Source organism: Somniosus microcephalus, chromosome 6, assembly GCF_052327205.1.
Source record: "Somniosus microcephalus isolate GS21.2 chromosome 6, FLI_Smic_1.0, whole genome shotgun sequence".
NCBI lineage: Eukaryota > Metazoa > Chordata > Chondrichthyes > Squaliformes > Somniosidae > Somniosus > Somniosus microcephalus.
This window is the reverse complement of record NC_140992.1, coordinates 37,425,137-37,442,784: the sequence shown is the minus strand read 5'-3', so window position 1 is coordinate 37,442,784 and position 17,648 is coordinate 37,425,137. Positions and strand designations below refer to the sequence as shown.

Genomic DNA, 17,648 nt, shown 5'->3' with positions numbered 1-17,648 from the left:
TCAAATCTGGCCTCGGGCAACTGTCTGTGTGGAGTTTGCACATTCTCCCTGTGTCTGCGTGGGTTTCCTCCGGGTGCTCCGGTTTCCTCCCACAGTCCAAAGATGTGCGGGTTAGGTTGATTTGGCTATGATAAATTGACCCTTAGTGTTAGGGGATTAAATACGTGGGGTTATGGGGATAGGGTGAGATATGTGTCGGTGCAGGCTCGATGGGCCGAAATGGCCTCTATCTGCACTGTGGGGATTCTGTGTCTGTCTGTGTGTGTGATGGGTATATCCCATGGACTTGTCACTGAATTAGCACATCAATAAATCCCAACCACAAAGAAAGATAAATTCCAGACAGACTTGCAAATACAACGATCGCAAAATGCGTAACGAGTATGAAATTAACTGGTGATTCCTGCTGAATTGAAACTAAAATTTAGCAATAACATCTTCTAATCATTTGCACCAGCAGCCAGTAGAAGGAAGTGCCAGGAAATACCCTAAATTCAGGAGGGTTTATCAGTTCAGATATCCAGCCAGGGGGCATGTATATCATAATAATTAACATGTTTTTACTTTTCTTTGTGTTCATTGTAGATTATTTTCCTGGTATTTCATTGACTATCTGCTGTATCTACTGAAACAGGTGCCCTGTTTGCAAAGCCCATGGAATTGTTTAGGCGACTTGTTCTCACACTATGGACATTACAGCTGAATCTCTTTAAACACATAATGAGTTTTCCAAGAAATAGATGCTTGCAACAGGAATTATCCTTTGATGAAGAATGCTATATATAGTAGCTTATAAACAGCGAATTTGCATATCTGTGCTCGAATCCAATTAATCACTTGTTCAATGATTCAAACTAAGCAAAGACAGAGCACTTACCAAAAATCTGCGATTTCACACAGAAGTGATTACGTATCTAAAATGTGCTGCTGTCTCTAAGTGATATTTGGCAATGATTTGATAGAATATAGTGCGCTGATAATTAAGACCTGGATAATTTGAGGTCACGATTAGAACATACACACAGTGAAGATAAATAGGAGTGGGTTTTGGCCACTGGGATACAGTAATATCCCATTTCTACTTCGGATCAGGTAATCTGGGGTGATTCCAGTTACATTCCAGATCAGCTTCCATCAATTTAAAGCTGTTTAATTGCACACAAATTACAAACTCTTTTCTCACTTCAGCATGCATGAGTCAGTGCTGCCACAATGATTTCATGTGTTAAGACGTCTTTACATCACAAGTTCCACTCTTCAAGTGACTAGCAAATCAAACCAGCGGTTTCGCGGAAACTGGTCTCACCAGAATTCAGGAGTAGATCACAGATCATGTTAGGCCGTCTAGAATACGTATCAGTTCACCACTAAACACCCCAGTAATCTCTTCATTGGTGATTGGAAACTACTGTAAGTTGCATGAGAAAAGCCAGTGTTCAGTTTGCAAACTATCAATATATACAAGGTGTAAGAATGAGTGGGAAGTGGTCAGGCATATTTAAATTATATAAAATACAAATGAATAGAAAGTGGTGTGATTCACTCTAATTCTATAAGACAAGAAGAAAGAGCTTCCTACTTTGTAACTCTTTACAACAGAAGGTAATAAGGAATGCTGGCCCATTGCAACTCTACTCAGTGGGACTGAATCTACACACCGAATGGTCCATTGAAAATAAAAAATATCAAAGTGAAATACAATGTGATTTGGCCAATTGGAATTCTATACCTTGGTAATAAATTGTAATTCAAATGTTATACAATAGGAGTAGATATGAGGAGGTGGGTTCATTGGAATTTGACAGAATGGATGAGAAAGGAAATTATTAGCCAAATAGGAGTGAATATTAACTGGCTTAGCTCATTGTAATGAGTATGAAAGGGAAGTAGTTTAATACTGTGGAATTATATGTATGGATCAGATATGTGCTTATCTGAAGTAAACAGATTTTTAATAACTGCAGATGAAATTTACATTTATTGAAAACAGCTGACAGAAACAGTTCATACAGAGAGTAGAATAATAGTGAATGTAATGATTAAAGAGAGAAACAACGGCCAGATAGTGCGGAAAGGCAGTGAGTAAGGGTAACCGAAAGATCAGGTAATAAGTAAGGATATACACAGTGGATGAATGTTGAAGGCAGTGAGTAAGGATCGAGGCAGTAATAAGGGAGGCAGTGGATAAAATCATTTATTTTTCCTTCCATTTTCTTTTATCTTCTCCTGCTGACCCCGCAAACTACAGTGAGGTCAGTGATGGAGGGCGCCGGTGGATGTGCTCCAGGTGTAACCAGTGAGATCACGTCCCTAGATTTTTAACGGCTTGTTTTTTCATTACATATTTTTGTTACCAAGAGCAAATGAAGAAAATGTATTTCCCCCTCCTCCTGTGATTCAATCAAAGGCGTGTTTTCCCTCTGTGGCACAGTATAATGGTATACTGATTGGCACAGTTACAGTGAGCTTATTTCTATTGAAACTATTTTCTGAATTTTCAGATTTAATGAACTACTGTACGGGTCAACAAAAGATAATTAGGTATTGAGCGCACTGCTACCATCTGCTTTGTTTAACTGACTTGTTAGTCAATCGGTTGTGCTTAGATGGGAAAACACATTGCGACATGGCAATATGTTTTTTCCATAGCAAGAATGAAAAAAGTAGTGTTGGATGCTTCCACTGATGCAGTCTCAATTCCAAACAATGCACTAAAAAGAGATGCAGTGACTACTTCTTTAAGCAAAGAAAGACTTGTATTTACTACAGTTATACAGGGACTGGGTGAGATCACACCTGGAGTACTGTGTGCAGTTTTGGTCTCCTTACCTTTAAAGGATATACTTGCCATGGAGGGAGTGCAGCGAAGGTTCACCAGACTGATTCCTGGGATGGCAGGACTGTTGTATGAGGAGAGATTGGGTCGACTAGGCCTGTATTCACTAGCATTCAGAAGAATGAGAGGGGATCTCATTGAAACGTATTAAATTCTGACAGGGCTAGACAGACTGGATGCAGGAAGGATGTTTCCCCTGGCTGGGGGCTCTAGAACGAGGGGTCACAGTCTCAGGATACGGGGTAGGGCATTTAGGACTGAGATGAGGAGAAATTTCTTCACTCAGAGGGTGGTGAACTTGTGGAATTCTCTACCACAGAAGGCTGTGGAGACCAAGTCACTGAATATATTTAAGATGGGGATAGATAGATTTCTAGACACAAAAGGCGTCAAAGGGTATGGGGAGAGAGCGGGAATATGGTATTGAGATAGAGGACAGCCATGATCATATTGAATGGTGGAGCAGGCCCGAAGGGCCGAATGGCCTACTCCTGTTTCTATGTTTCTACATAGTTCCTTACAATGTCTCCACTCAGGTCATCCTGGTGTGGATGCGGCCGAGGAACCTGCCACCACAACTTCATGTGCGGCCAGGAGGAGCTGGAGTGGTCCTTCTGGCTCCATAGCATTCCTACCGGCTGTGATCGTCTGCCTCCTACTGTTCTCCCTGTAGTGTATGTACCTTTAAGGGGAGAACTACTTTTTACAGCTCCTGTATACTGTAGTACCGGCAGTGACCACACCTGTATATAAACCCTGAGTAGGGATCTGTACTTTTAGTTTTAGAGTAACCCTCATCCAGTAAACATCTGTTGATTGTTCCTCTGCAGTCTCTGTCTATAAATTGAAGGACACCATACAGCAAGATTCAAGGATTTAACATTGGCGACGAGTCGATTCGAACCTACCTGCAACTCTGCAGAAGAAGGACGATTCCACCAGCACGGGCGTCGACCATCCAGCGGAGACTCCAGCGAGACGGGCTGGCAACAGGTACGGCGCAGACCCTTCCCGCACAGCGGCGGCTAGAGCCGACCGACGGCACAGGAAAAGGCCGAGCAGCGTCGACGGGAGCAGAGAGAGGGTAAAGCGCACAGGGCGCAGCCGGGGTTGAAGACCGAGCGGTGTTGACGGAAAAAAAAAAAGGAGAGAGAGGGTAAAGCGCACAGGGCGCAGCCGGGGTTCAGGACCGAGCGGCGTCAACGAGAGAGGTGTGCAGGAAAACGCGTAGCGCGCGGCCGGTGTTCAAGGGCTGAGCAGCGTCCGCGGGGGAAGAAAGAGAGCACGGGAGACGCCATTTTTGAGCTGCAGCGGAGAAGAAGGGAGAGCGCGGGAGACGCCATTTTGAGCCACAGTGGAGAAGAAGGGAGAGCGCGGGAAGAAAGGAAAGCGCGGGAGATGGCATTTTGAGCCAGCGGAGAAGAAGGGTGAGCGCGAGAGACGCCATTTTTAGCCAGTCTAACCACACCCAGGGATGCCGAAGAGTGGCAGTGTCACAGCGTACGACAATGAAGTCGAAGATTGGGCGACATATATAGAACGCATAGAAGTGTACTGCAAGGCGAATGAAGTGCCAGATGCTAGGAAAGCACTGGTATTGTTGAATTCCATGGGTGCAAAAATGTACGGCTTACTGCGAAACCTAGTAACCCCAGAGAAGCCAGTTGAAAAGGATTTTGAAAGCATAGTGGCAATCCTACAGGACCACTTAAACCCCACACCACTGCTGATAGCAGAAAGATTTAAGTTTCACAAAAGGAACCAGCATAAAGATGAAAGTAATGCTGAGTATTTAACGGAACTGCGCAAGCTATCAAAACACTGCCAGTTTGGAACGGGACTAGCAGATACCTTAAGGGACAAGTTTGTGTGTGGGCTTCAAAGTGAAGGAACCCAGAAATGGCTTCTATCAGAAAAGGATCTTACGCTGGACAAGGTTTTCAGCATGGCAGTATCAGACGAAGCAGCCGCACGGGGCGCTGCAGAGATACAACGGAGACCGCAAGAATATGGCACAAATGAAATGTCATATGGAGCAGTAAAGTGTTATCGCTGCGGCAGAACAACACACGACCATATGGATTGTTGGTTCAAGGACCAAGTGTGCAGACAGTGTGGAAAAGTAGGACACATAGCAAGAGTCTGCAGGTCGGGAAAGAAAACCAGCAGCAAGAAATCTCCACAGGGGAAGTACAAGAAGGTACATAAGGTGACGGAGAGTAGTTCAGACGAACAGAAAAGTGATACAGACTCCGGAAGCAAGGAGCTGGGTTGTCTGAAACTACATAATGTAATCAAAGTGGAGGATCACCAAACTATCTGGGTCACGCTCAAGATAGACGGAGTCCAAGTGAAAATGGAATTGGACACAGGATCAGCCCTAACAGTCATAAACCGAAGGGACTACAAGCGGCTATTCTCACATATACCCTTGAGAGATACAGAGATTGTCTTGAAGACGTACACGGGGCAAAAAGTCTACCCCAAAGGAAAAATAAGGGTGAACGTGATATACAACGGCAAGGAAACACCAAAAATGGACCTATATGTATTGCCAGATGGAGGACCACCACTACTAGGACGTGAATGGATCCGGAAGATACAGTTAGATTGGCATTCCATACAAGCACTGACGGTAGATGCCAAAAAGGATGACGACGTCACACCTGGACGACTGTCAAAATGCTAACTGACGCACAAGAAGTGTTCCAGGAGGGACTCGGAACAATAAAAGGCATAACAGCGATGATCAAAATAGAGGAAAATGCAAGCCCAAAGTTTTTAAGGCCAGGCCGGTGCCTTATGCGATCCGCCCAGCCGTCGAAGCAGAGCTGGAAGGGTTGGAACGTTCTGGAGTACTGTCCAAAGTGGACTGGAGCGAGTGGGCTACACCCATCGTTCCTGTAATGAAGAGGTCGTTGAGTAATATGCCTGGGGAACCAAAGAAGGTTCGCATCTGTGGGGACTTTAAGGTGACAGTGAACCCAGTCCTTTACACGGTACAATATCCGCTTCCGCGGATTGAAGATATTTTTGCCTCGCTATCTGGAGGAAAACGCTTCACTAAGATTGATCTGGCCCAGGCGTACCTGCAAATGGAGGTAGAAGAAGCCTCGAAACAGTACCTCACGATCAACACTCACAAAGGTCTCTACCAATACAATCGTCTGGTGTTCGGGGTAGCATCAGCTCCGGCTATTTGGCAAAGGGCAATAGATCAAGTCCTGCAAGGGATTCCAGGGACCCAGTGTTATTTGGACGACATCCTGGTCACGGGCGAAAATGACAGGGATCACCTCGCCAACCTGGAGCAGGTGCTCACTAGATTGAAGGAATATGGGCTCCGAGCTAATCGCCACAAATGCGAGTTTTTCCAGAAGCAGATCTCGTATTGTGGCCATGTTATTGATGAAGAGGGGTTACATAAGTCCCCTGAAAAGATTGAGGCAGTAGTCAAGGCTCCAGCACCGGAAAATGTGTCACAACTGAGGTCATTCCTCGGGCTGGTGAACTACTACCATAAGTTCTTGCCGAATTTGTCTACAGTACTACACCCACTGAACACCCTACTGCAAACGGGGGTACCATGGAAGTGGAATGACGAATGTAAACGATCTTTCCAGACGTGCAAAGAATTGATCACATCAAAGGAGGTGTTGGCTCATTTCAACCCAGCACTACCAATTCGGTTGGCATGTGATGCATCACCCTATGGTATTGGAGCGGTGCTGTCGCACAAATTCCCGGACGGCTTGGCGAGGCCAGTAGCCTTTGCGTCTCGGTCACTAACCTCAGGCGAGCGTAACTACGCCCAGATTGACAGGGAGGCCCTCAGCCTAGTGTGGGGAGTGAAAAAGTTCAACCACTATCTGCACGGGCAGAAGTTCACCTTGCTGACTGACCACCAACCACTTGTCTCCATCTTTAATCCAAAGAAGGGCGTTCCTGTGATGACTGTGCAACGGCTACAAAGATGGTCCCTTTTTCTAGGGGCGAACCAATATGAAATAGAGTATAAGGGCACGAAACAGCATGGAAACGCTGATGGGCTATCACGCCTGCCACTGCCTACTGCGGAGGAAGCACCAGCAGTGGACCCTGTCGAAATATTTTATTCGACTATAATTTAACGCTTGCCAGTAACTAACGCGGATATAGAGAAGGAGACCCGAAATGACCCGACACTGTCTCGGGTATATGATTTGACGGTGAAGGGATGGCCAACACATGGCGACTCACTGTTGCCAGCATTCTCATCCAGAAGGGAACAGCTGTCAGTATGCCAGGGGACCTTGATGTGTGGATCCCGAGTGGTAATTCCACCCAAGTTAAGGGAGAGAGTGCTCAATGAGCTTCACGAAGGCCATCTGGGAGGGGTGAAAATGAAAAGCCTTGCTAGGGCTTATGTGTGGTGGCCGGGGATCAATCAGCAAATCGAGGACCTGACAAAGAGCTGCTCAGGATGCCAGAAGGTCCAAAATGCACCACCACATGCCCCTCTACACCCATGGGAGAGGCCCTCCTCTCCATGGCAACGGGTGCATATTGATTTTGCTGGTCCATTCATGGACTCAATGTTCTTAATAGCCATGGATGCGCACTCGAAATGGCCTGAGGTGATCAAAATGTCCTCCACCACCACGGAGAAAACGATTGCAGTCCTACGGACCATATTTGCCAGGAACAGCTTGCCAGAGCAGATTTGCTCTGATAACGGACCACAGTTTGTGTCCGAAGAGTTTCGGAAATTTATGAGAAGGAATGGGGTAAGGCATTATACATCCGCCCCGTATCATCCAGCCACAAATGGATTGGCTGAGAGGTTCGTACAAACCTTTAAAAAGGCAGTAAGGGCCATGTGCGATGACGACGTTCCACTGCAGCACAAGGTGGACAATTTCCTGTTAGCCTACAGAAATGCGACACATGCAGTTACCAACCAGACCCCGGCCATGATGTTCTTTAACCGAAGGTTGAGATCTCGTCTGGATTTGCTCAGACCAAATGTACGAAGAAATGTTGAGAATAAGCAATTCCAGCACATCAATGAGAAGCCGACAAGGAGCTTCAATGTAGGGCAACCAGTCTTGGCCCGTGACAACGAACAGAGAAATGGCAACCAGGAACGATATGCACACGGCAGGGGCCAGTAATGTACACAGTGGATGTTGGGGAGAACATTGTGAGACGCCATGTCGACCAGATCCTAGCGTCACAGGAACGAGTCAACCCCATGTCTCGTGTACCTGGTGATGAACCCGACATACAGGTTGCATCTACCCCAGAAACAGTAGCATCGGAAGCTGATGAACCAACCGACGACAGGGGGGCAGAATCACCTCTGCACCAAGAGCAAGACACTCAGGAAAGGCACTATCCAGAAAGGATCAGGAGGCGCCCCAAGACTGAATTTATAAATGGACTATTTTCAGTTAATGTTGCATGTTAAAAGTGTTAACTGTTGAATGAATGTTATGGTACTGTTAATCTAAAAGGGGAGGAATTGTAGTGTATGTACCTTTAAGGGGAGAACTGCTTTTTACAGCTCCTGTATACTGCAGTACCGGCTGTGACCACACCTGTATATAAACCCTGAGTAGGGATCTGTACTTTTAGTTTTCGAGTAACCCTCATCCAGTAAACACCTGTTGATTGTTCCTCTGCAGTCTCTGTCTATAAATTGAAGGACACCATACATCAAGATTCACGGATTTAACACTCCCCACCACCCCCACCTCCTGAGACTTACCTGAGACCCTCCTCCTACAAGGCACGCAGCCCGTAATACATCTGCTGAAATGGCTGAGCTGCCTGTGGAGGCACGACAGGTGGCCTAAATTATTAAATGAGCCCCGAGGCCCAGTATTGGGCCAGGCTCACGCCTCCTGGTTGGGGGCGTGAGCTAAGAGGCTGTGCAGTGCTGATTCAGGGCACAAAAATGGGACGAAATGAATTTCTACCCTTATTGGTCATGATCTGGAATGGGGCTTGAACCCACAACCTTCTGAATCAGAGGTCAGGGTGCCACCAGATCCAGTCTGACACATAAACTGGAATCGAACTTATTTATTAATGGAAAGGAATTACAGGCAATTTTAATGATTTCTAACAACCACACTGAAGGAAAGACTGATGCTTCCAGCAGAACCTGCAGTAGAAATGTACCAGTTTAGTGTTGGTGCCATACTTTACCTCAATTTTCTGTTTTCTGTTGCAGTAACTTTGAAGCCTCACAAATGCGTCGACCCTCAGAGCACTTTGAAACAATCCCAGGCAGTGAAGCAGAGAGCTCCACGTGCGCTACAGGGAGCTCCATCACAGCATGTAAAAAGGTAAATAATTTCACCACCTCAAATGCAAAATGCACTCCATATGTGACTTGCAATTGCTTGTAGTTACCACGGAGCTTGCAATCGCACAGCTCTAAAAATTGAGTGGGATCTGACAGCTAGCAAGCAATGACTGGCCAAAGAATTTTCTGCTGATGGTCTATAAATTATTTCTGGACATTGTATTAATTGCACAGTATAAGTATAATCACACATCAGTGACAAAATATACTAGCTATCAACACCCAGACAGAAAACCACTCTACAAACTGAATAAAACCACATAAAAAAGCAGCACCATGGAGCAATTTGATTAGAATATTTAATCTCTTTTATGGTTTAATATCATCTGGGCTCTTCAGTTAGATAATGGAATACAACTCACTGCCAGCTATCTTTTATGTCACGTATAAACCATGTGATCTCTTCAATTAGCTTTCAGTCTTTAACTTACTCCAAGGTATCCATTATTATTCTATATACCATTCAGCCAATCCCTTTGATTAGATTCTAGCCTGTCACTCCCTCCCAGGTATCCATTATCTACTACCTAGTAAAATAATAAGCAATACGATTGTAATGTTATGTGACGTAAGGGTCTGTGACAGAGGAAAATACTAATAAGATTTTTTTTTTAATTGAAAGAAATGAAGAACACATTAGAAATAAATGCAGGATCCATAGATAGCAAAAAGGAATCAAAGTGCTATTGTTAGAAAGAAGCAGAGTTTTACCCGAGGCCACCCATGGTCGGGGCAGCTATGCTGACCTCTCCTCTGGCATTCATCTTTTGCATCCATGTCTGGATCAAGGGTGTGATGAGGTATGGTGTCGAGTCAATCTGGCATAACCAGAATCTGATCATGTTCATAACGGTAATGTAGTTTGTATAGGACTGAAAACGTAATGGGGTAAAGATTATTTCTGGACATTGCATTAGTTGCACGATATAAACATAATCACACATCAATGACATAAAATGTACTAGTTATCAGCATCCAAACACAACGAGCACCCAAACCAAAAGGCCCGAGGAGCAATGGAAATTGGTCCTCGGGCCTCAGCAACAAATGTGGGGTGAGTTTCCGGTGCTTCACCTGTGTTGTGCCTCCACAGGCAACTCGCCTGAGAGAAGACATCAATGACAGAATGCCTGTCTCACTGGCAACGGCCCTCAGGTAAGTCCTGGGAGGGGGCGTTGGAGTGAGCTCCACGGGTTGCAGGGGGGTGGGGTGAGGCTATTGCGATGCCTCTGAAGTTGGGGGAGCAATTCTGCTACTTCTGACTCTTACAACCACCTTGCCAGTTCTTCATGGAGACTATTCTGATCCCTATTTTTCGAATACTTTCCACTTTTGGCTCCTCCTATTTATTTATTTTCTCCTTCCCTGCTTGGTCTGTTCCTCCTTCCTGATTTACTTATTTCCCACTAGACTAAGTCATAGGGGGAGAAATTGAGTTTGGGGCAATAACTTTAGTGCGACGCCAGTGACTCTGATGCGAACTTCGGGTTCAGCTCCCCAGGAAGGAAGTGGAGTGCTAAATCAAGCGCTGCCACTTCCCTTGGAGCGCTAAAGTTCGGCAAAAGGGGTGGTAGTGGTGCAGCGCTGCCCAATGTCGAGAGCAGCGCTGCTGGGAACGGAGGCTCCTTCCCTTCCTTAAAGGGAAGGGCCATTGCTGCAGGCTCTGCATTAAATCAAGGTCCCCTCATCGCTGATGGCAGCTGCAATCTGCGACGATCAGCCCCAAGCACTCTAACAGAGCGCAGGGCTGATCAATCGCGGCACAGGAAAAAGTTGAAAAAACAATCAAATGGGTGAAAACAAAATTTTCATGGACACAAGCGGCCATACCTTTAAATACCGCTCCCCAAGCGTCCGGCCTCCCTAACCACGCCTCCTGCAGCTGTCGGTGTTATCGCCCGGCGATACTGCAGGGAGCGGAACCGAAGTTCGGATCTGGGGTGCTACCGGGGCGCTGGGCAGCTGGATGACATCACGATCTCCAGGCGCAGGAGAGGCCCGAGAGCACTCGGAGCAGCGGGAGCAGAGGAGGAGCAGCCGGGTATAAAAACCCACGACCAGCGAGGCCCGAGAGCACTCGGAGCAGCGGGAGCAGAGGAGGAGCAGCCGGGTATAAAAACCCACGACCAGCGAGGCCCGAGAGCACTCGGAGCAGCAGAGAGCAGCGAGGAGGAGCCCGGCTTAAAAACCGGCGGCAGTTGCGAGGCGTACCAAATCAACAGCAGAGGAGAGGGGTAAATAGTAATCAGTGTGTGACATCACCAGGGAGCAGCTGGTGCAGTCGGGAGAGCAGGAGGCCAGTAACTCTTATATAGGTGGAGCTGTTGCTAAACCCGAAACACTACAGTGTAGTGTCTCCCACCCTTCCACCTCCTCTAACCTTTTAGGGGTTAGGGGAAGTTGAAAAGGTAGGTTCAATTTATTTTATTTCAGGAGCCTAACCTAGGTGGAAAAGGTTCCAGGACAGGAGGCGGCAGTGAAAATACAACACCAGAAAACAGGTAGGTGACTGGTTGGTGAGTACTTTCACAAACTTATTCTAAGTAGAATTCAATAATTAAGCTAAATCGTAGTAAATAAAAAGGTCTTGTAAGGGTTAAGTCATGGAAGGGCAGCTCAGACCCGTGTCATGCTCCTCCTGTGCCATGTGGGAAATCAGGGACACTGTCCCTGACAACTATGTGTGCAGGAAGTGTGTCCAGCTGCAGCTCCTAGCGGACCGCATGGCGACGCTGGAGCTGCGAATGGACTCACTCTGGAGCATACGCGATGCTGAGGATGTTGTGGATAGCACATTCAGTGAGTTGGTCACACCGCAGGTAAAGGCTAGCTCAGACAGTAAATGGGTGACCAAAAGGCAGGGTAAAGGCAGGAAGGTAGTGCAGGAGTCACCTGCGGTCATCTCCCTCCAAAACAGGTTTACCGTTTTGGGTACTGTTGGGGGAGATGACTTATCAGGAGAAGGCACCAGCAGCCAGGTTCAGGGCACCATGACTGGCTCTGCTGCACAGAAGGGCGGGAAAAAGAGGGATAGGGCTATAGTGATAGGGGATTCAATTGTAAGGGGGATAGATAGGAGTTTCTGTGGCCGAGACCGAGACTCCAAGATGGTATGTTGCCTCCCTGGTGCAAGGGTCAAGGATGTCTCGGAGCGGGTGCAGAGCATTCTGAAGGGGGAGGGGGATCAGCCAGTTGTCGTGGTACATGTAGGTACCAACGATGTAGGTAAAAAGAGGGAGGAGGTCCTACAAGCTGAATTTAGGGAGTTAGGAGCCAAATTGAAAAGTAGGACCTCAAAGGTAGTAATCTCTGGATTGCTACCAGTGCCACGAGCAAATAAGTTTAGAGAGAGTAAGATAGATAAGCTAAATACGTGGCTTGAGCAGTGGTGCAAGGGAGAGGGATTTAAATTCTTGAGGCATTGGAACCAGTTCTTGGGGAGGAGTGACCTGTACCAAGGGGACGGTCTACACCTGAACTGTGAGGGAGCCGATGTCCTCGGGGTAATATTTTCTAGGGCGGTTCGGGAGGATTTAAACTAATTTGGCAGGGGGATGGGAACCTAGGTAGTGGAAAAGAGGGAAGTCATATGAAGTCAGAAATAGATGGTAGAAAGGTGAGAAGCAATAAGCAAAGGAGAGAAACACAAAGGGCCAAACTAATTCATAATGAGAGTGTGAAAAAAGCAAGCCTGAAGGCTTTGTATCTTAATGCTAGAAGCATTAGGAACAAGGTGGATGAATTAGTTGTGGAAATAGAGGTAAACAAGTATGATTTGATTGGGATTACAGAAACGTGGCTGCAGGGTGGGCAAGGCTGGGAACTTAACATCCAGGGATATACAATATTTAGGAAGGATCGGCAAAAAGGTAGGGGAGGTGGGGTAGCATTGCTGGTAAAGGAGGGGATTAATGCAATGGAAAGGAAGGATATTAACTCGGATGAAACGGAATCTGTATGGGTAGAAATGAGAAATAGCAAGGGGAGGAAAACGTTAGTGGGTGTGATATATAGGCCTCCAAATAGTAATATGGAGGTGAGGGAAGGCATAAAAAGGGAAATTAGAGAAGCGTGCGATAAGAGCACAGCTGTCATCATGGGTGACTTTAATTTACATATTGATTGGACTACCCAAATTAGTAAAAATTCTGAGGAGGAGGAATTCCTGGAATGTTTTCGGGACGGTTATCTGGACCAATATGTCGAGGAGCCGACTCGAGATCAGGCCATTTTAGACTGGGTATTGTGCAATGAGAAGGGACTTATCAGCAATCTTCTTGTACGAGGCCCCTTGGGTCAGAGCGATCATAATATGGTCGAGCTCTCAGTCGAGATGGAGAGTGAGGAAATTGAATCAGAGACTAAGGTCCAGAACTTAAATAAAGGGAATTACGAGGGTATGAGACGGGAATTGGGTAAGATTGATTGGGTGGTGTTTCTGGGGGGATTGACAGTGGATAGACAATGGCAAGCATTCAAAGATAGAATGGAAGAATTCCAGAACATGTTTATACCGGTTTGGCATAAAAATAAACCTAAAAAGGTGACTCAACCGTGGATAACGAGGGAAATTAGGGACAGCATAAAATCAAAAAAAAGGGCATATCAACTGGCAAAAAAAAGCACCAGACCGGAAGATTGGGGGCAGTACAGGATACAGCAAAAGAGGACAAAGGGATTAATCAGGAAGGGGAAAATAGAATACGAAAGTAAACTTGCAGCAAACATAAAGACAGACTGCAAAAGCTTTTATCGGTATATCAGGAGGAAAAGACTGGTAAAATCCCAAGTCGGTCCCTTGCAGTCCGATTCGGGAGAATATATAATGGAGAATAAGGAAATGGCAGACCAATTAAACTCATACTTTGGTTCTGTATTCACAAAGGAGGACACAAATAACCTCCCAGGAATATCGGCAAACATAGGGACTAATGAGAGGGAGGAGCTGACAGAAATTAGTATCTCTAGGGATATGGTGTTGGGTAAGTTGAGGGGACTGAAGGCCGACAAATCCCCGGGGCCTGATAAACTACATCCTAGGGTACTTAAGGAGGTGGCCCTGGAGATAGCAGATGCTCTAAGGATCATCTTCCGGAACTCCATTGACTCGGGAACAGTACCCGTGGATTGGAGGGTAGCTAATGTTACCCCAATATTTAAAAAGGGGGGTAGAGAGAAAGCAGGGAATTATAGACCAGTAAGCCTTACATCGGTTGTGGGCAAAATGCTAGAGTCCATTATTAAGGATAAAATAGCGGAGCACTTGACAAATGGGGAAAGGATCGGACAGAGTCAACATGGATTTACAAAGGGTAAATCGTGTTTGACTAATCTGCTGGAATTTTTTGAGGAAGTAACTGGTAAAATAGATGGGGGAGAGCCAGTGGATGTGGTGTACCTTGACTTCCAGAAAGCCTTCGATAAGGTTCCACACAAAAGATTATCATGCAAAATTAAGGCTCATGGAATTGGGGGCAAAGTATTAACGTGGATAGAGAACTGGCTGGCGGATAGAAAACAGAGAGTTGGAATAAACGGCTCGTTTTCGGAGTGGCAGGCAGTGACCAGCGGGGTGCCGCAAGGATCTGTCCTGGGACCCCAGCTGTTCACAATATATATAAATGATCTGGATCAGGGAATTGGATGCAATATTTCCAAATTCGCTGACGACACTAAACTAGGAGGGGTGGGCTCTGATGAGGATGTCAGGAGGCTACAGTGCGATTTGGACAGGTTGGGGGAATGGGCGGATACGTGGCAGATGCACTATAATGTGGATAAATGCGAGGTTATCCACTTTGGGGGTAAAAACAGGAGGGTAGATTATTATCTAAATGGCAATAGATTGGGAGATGGGGAAGTGCAGAGGGACCTGGGTGTTCTTGTGCACCAGTCACTGAAGGAGAGCATGCAGGTGCAACAGGCGATTAAGAAGGCAAATGGTATGTTGGCCTTCATATCAAGGGGGTTCGAGTATAGGAATAGGGATACCTTACTACAGCTGTACAAGGTGCTGGTGAGACCGCATCTGGAGTATTGTGTACAGTTTTGGTCGCCCCATCTGCGGAAGGATGTTCTTGCCATGGAAAGAGTGCAACGGCGATTCACCAGGCTGATACCTGGAATGGCGGGAATGACCTACGAAGAGAGATTAAATAGTTTGGGCTTGTACTCACTGGAGTTTAGAAGATTGAGAGGGGATCTCATCGAAACATATAAAATTATGGCAGGCCTGGACAGGCTGAATTCAGAGAGAATGTTTCCAATGGCCGGGGAGCACAGAACCAGGGGCCACAGTCTAAAAATAGCGGGCAAATCATTTAAAACAGAGATGAGGAAGAATTTCTTCACTCAAAGAGTGGTGAGCCTGTGGAATTCCCTGCCACAGAGGGCTGTGAAGGCTAAGTCAATAAATATTTTCAAGAGAGAATTGGATATATTTCTGAAGGCTAAGGGGATTAAGGGTTACGGAGAAAAGGCGGGGACGGGGTACTGAACTGGTAAGATCAGCTATGATCTCAGACGAAGATCAGCCATGATCTCATTGAATGGCGGAGCAGGCTCGAAGGGCCGAATGGCCTACTCCTGTTCCTATCTCTATGTTTCTATGTTTCTATGTTTCTAATGGTTACTGCCACCTCAAAGCTCCATGTCAATTTCACGGGCATCGGAACGATCGCCGTGCCTAGTCGCAAAGCTGGTAGTGCCCTGTTATCGCCCCCCAGAGGTGCTAACGGGAGGCGCAAAGGAGGCGAATTTTATAGTCTTTTATTTATTTCTTCGCCACCAAGCCTCTCCGATTCATTCATTTGTTTATTTACTCTCTGTAGCCTATCCCCTTCTTATTTGATTCCTTCCAACCTGGTCCACTCACATTTATTTATTTCCTCCTTTGCCACACCGGCCCTTCCTTTTTTTAAATTTCTTTTTTTCCAACTACAACCTTTCATATTTGTTTATTGTTTTCATTCTTCCTGGATCCTGACCACTGACCTCCATCACCAGAGTGCCACAGGTAAGAAGTCAATCCATACAACTCCCTGAGCAACCCCACAGGAGATCCACTACATTATTTCACCATACATTATTTCATATTTATTCATCCGATTTTAACATTTATTTGGACTTTGTTTTTATTTATTTGACTATTAAGTACTAAAATTAAATGCTTTCAAGTACTGCCACAGATCCGACTTCAATTCCTTTGGCCCCTCAAAATCATTTCCAAAGGCTAGTGTTTCTAGTGTTTCATCCAATCAAGTCTCAAGTATCAGCTGGTTGACCATTGAAACTACCATGCCAACGTTATGAGAAGTTTTTTTTAATGCAATGTCAGGTAGTTTGCTCACTTGATCATATAATTCCTCAGCTGAGGAGGTGCCACTGAAACAAGTTATCGCATTGGCAGCAATTTATGGGTTAAAACACAAAAACAAGAAACAGTGGACAACCAAGACAATGGGAGAATTTTACGCCTCAAGAACGGGTGGGTGGGGGGTACAGATTTTTGATTTTTAGAGTGGGAACGCAACACAGCTCCAATGAGCCCACGTCCGCATTTAACAGAGGCGCATTTGGATGCCTTAGAGAAACCTACTCACCGAAGTCGGGGATTTTCTAATTGCATGCGGGCAGGTACTTATTGGCACAATTAGCATCCTTAGGAGACGTCAATGAGGTATTTTTAAATTGTTTTTAACTTGGCTCCAAATTTTACTTGAGCAGTATGGGTTTCCCGGGGCTCGGGAAACTGACCAGAGAAAGGGAGGTGAGTTTGAGCAGCAGTTCAGGTGGGTATTGAAACTTGTCATTGACCCATCTGAATAAAAGCTCACTTATTGCAACTGCTGTCTCTGTTCCCTCTGGCAGAGAGTCCTTGTGTGGATACAGCTTTTTTCAACCTTTGAGGGTTTCAAATTGACAAGATCAGGATGTGAGGCACCTTGGATGTGTTTGATCAGAAGAGGAAGACCATCACCATGCATGGCAGCGATGACCCGTTGTGGTGGGATCAGCACATGCATAGGAGAGAGGCTTGTAGGTGGAGGAGGACAAAAGGGCTCATCACTCATCTTCAGAGGAGGAGAACATAGAGGAGGAGGAGCAGGAGGAGGATGAAGAAGGGGCACTCATCAGCTATAGGGGGTGGCGGGTGTTGGTGCATGCGCCCAGTCAGTTATGCCCCTGACTGTCTGTGAGCGGTTCGAATCGCTCCCATGCCCCTGGGTTCTAGACACCGGACTTAGGTACAGGCGGCGATACAGAAAGACTCGAGTAGACAAGTGGTTTGGTGTAAGAAAACCAAGATTTTATTAAACAGAAAACGAAAATGCAGCCTTATGAGAAAACTACTGGTATAGAACAGTTACAGGCATGAATCAAAATAACTATACTTATACAGGGAATGGGGAACACACGGCACATCAAGGGAAAACAATTACATTAACAATCCCCTTATCC

The 17,648-nt window shown here is 46.0% G+C and overlaps 1 protein-coding gene across 3 annotated transcripts in view; it reads left to right on the top strand.

The window, feature by feature from the left end:
- Positions 1-17,648, top strand: part of sphkap (SPHK1 interactor, AKAP domain containing) — a 230,381-nt gene that overhangs the window by 17,779 nt on the left and 194,954 nt on the right. For all 3 annotated transcript variants that reach the window (XM_085990042.1, XM_085990044.1, XM_085990043.1), the window contains exon 2: positions 9,054-9,168. In XM_085990042.1, coding sequence (XP_085846168.1) covers positions 9,054-9,168 — 115 coding nt within the window. The remainder of the gene's footprint in view (positions 1-9,053; positions 9,169-17,648) is intronic.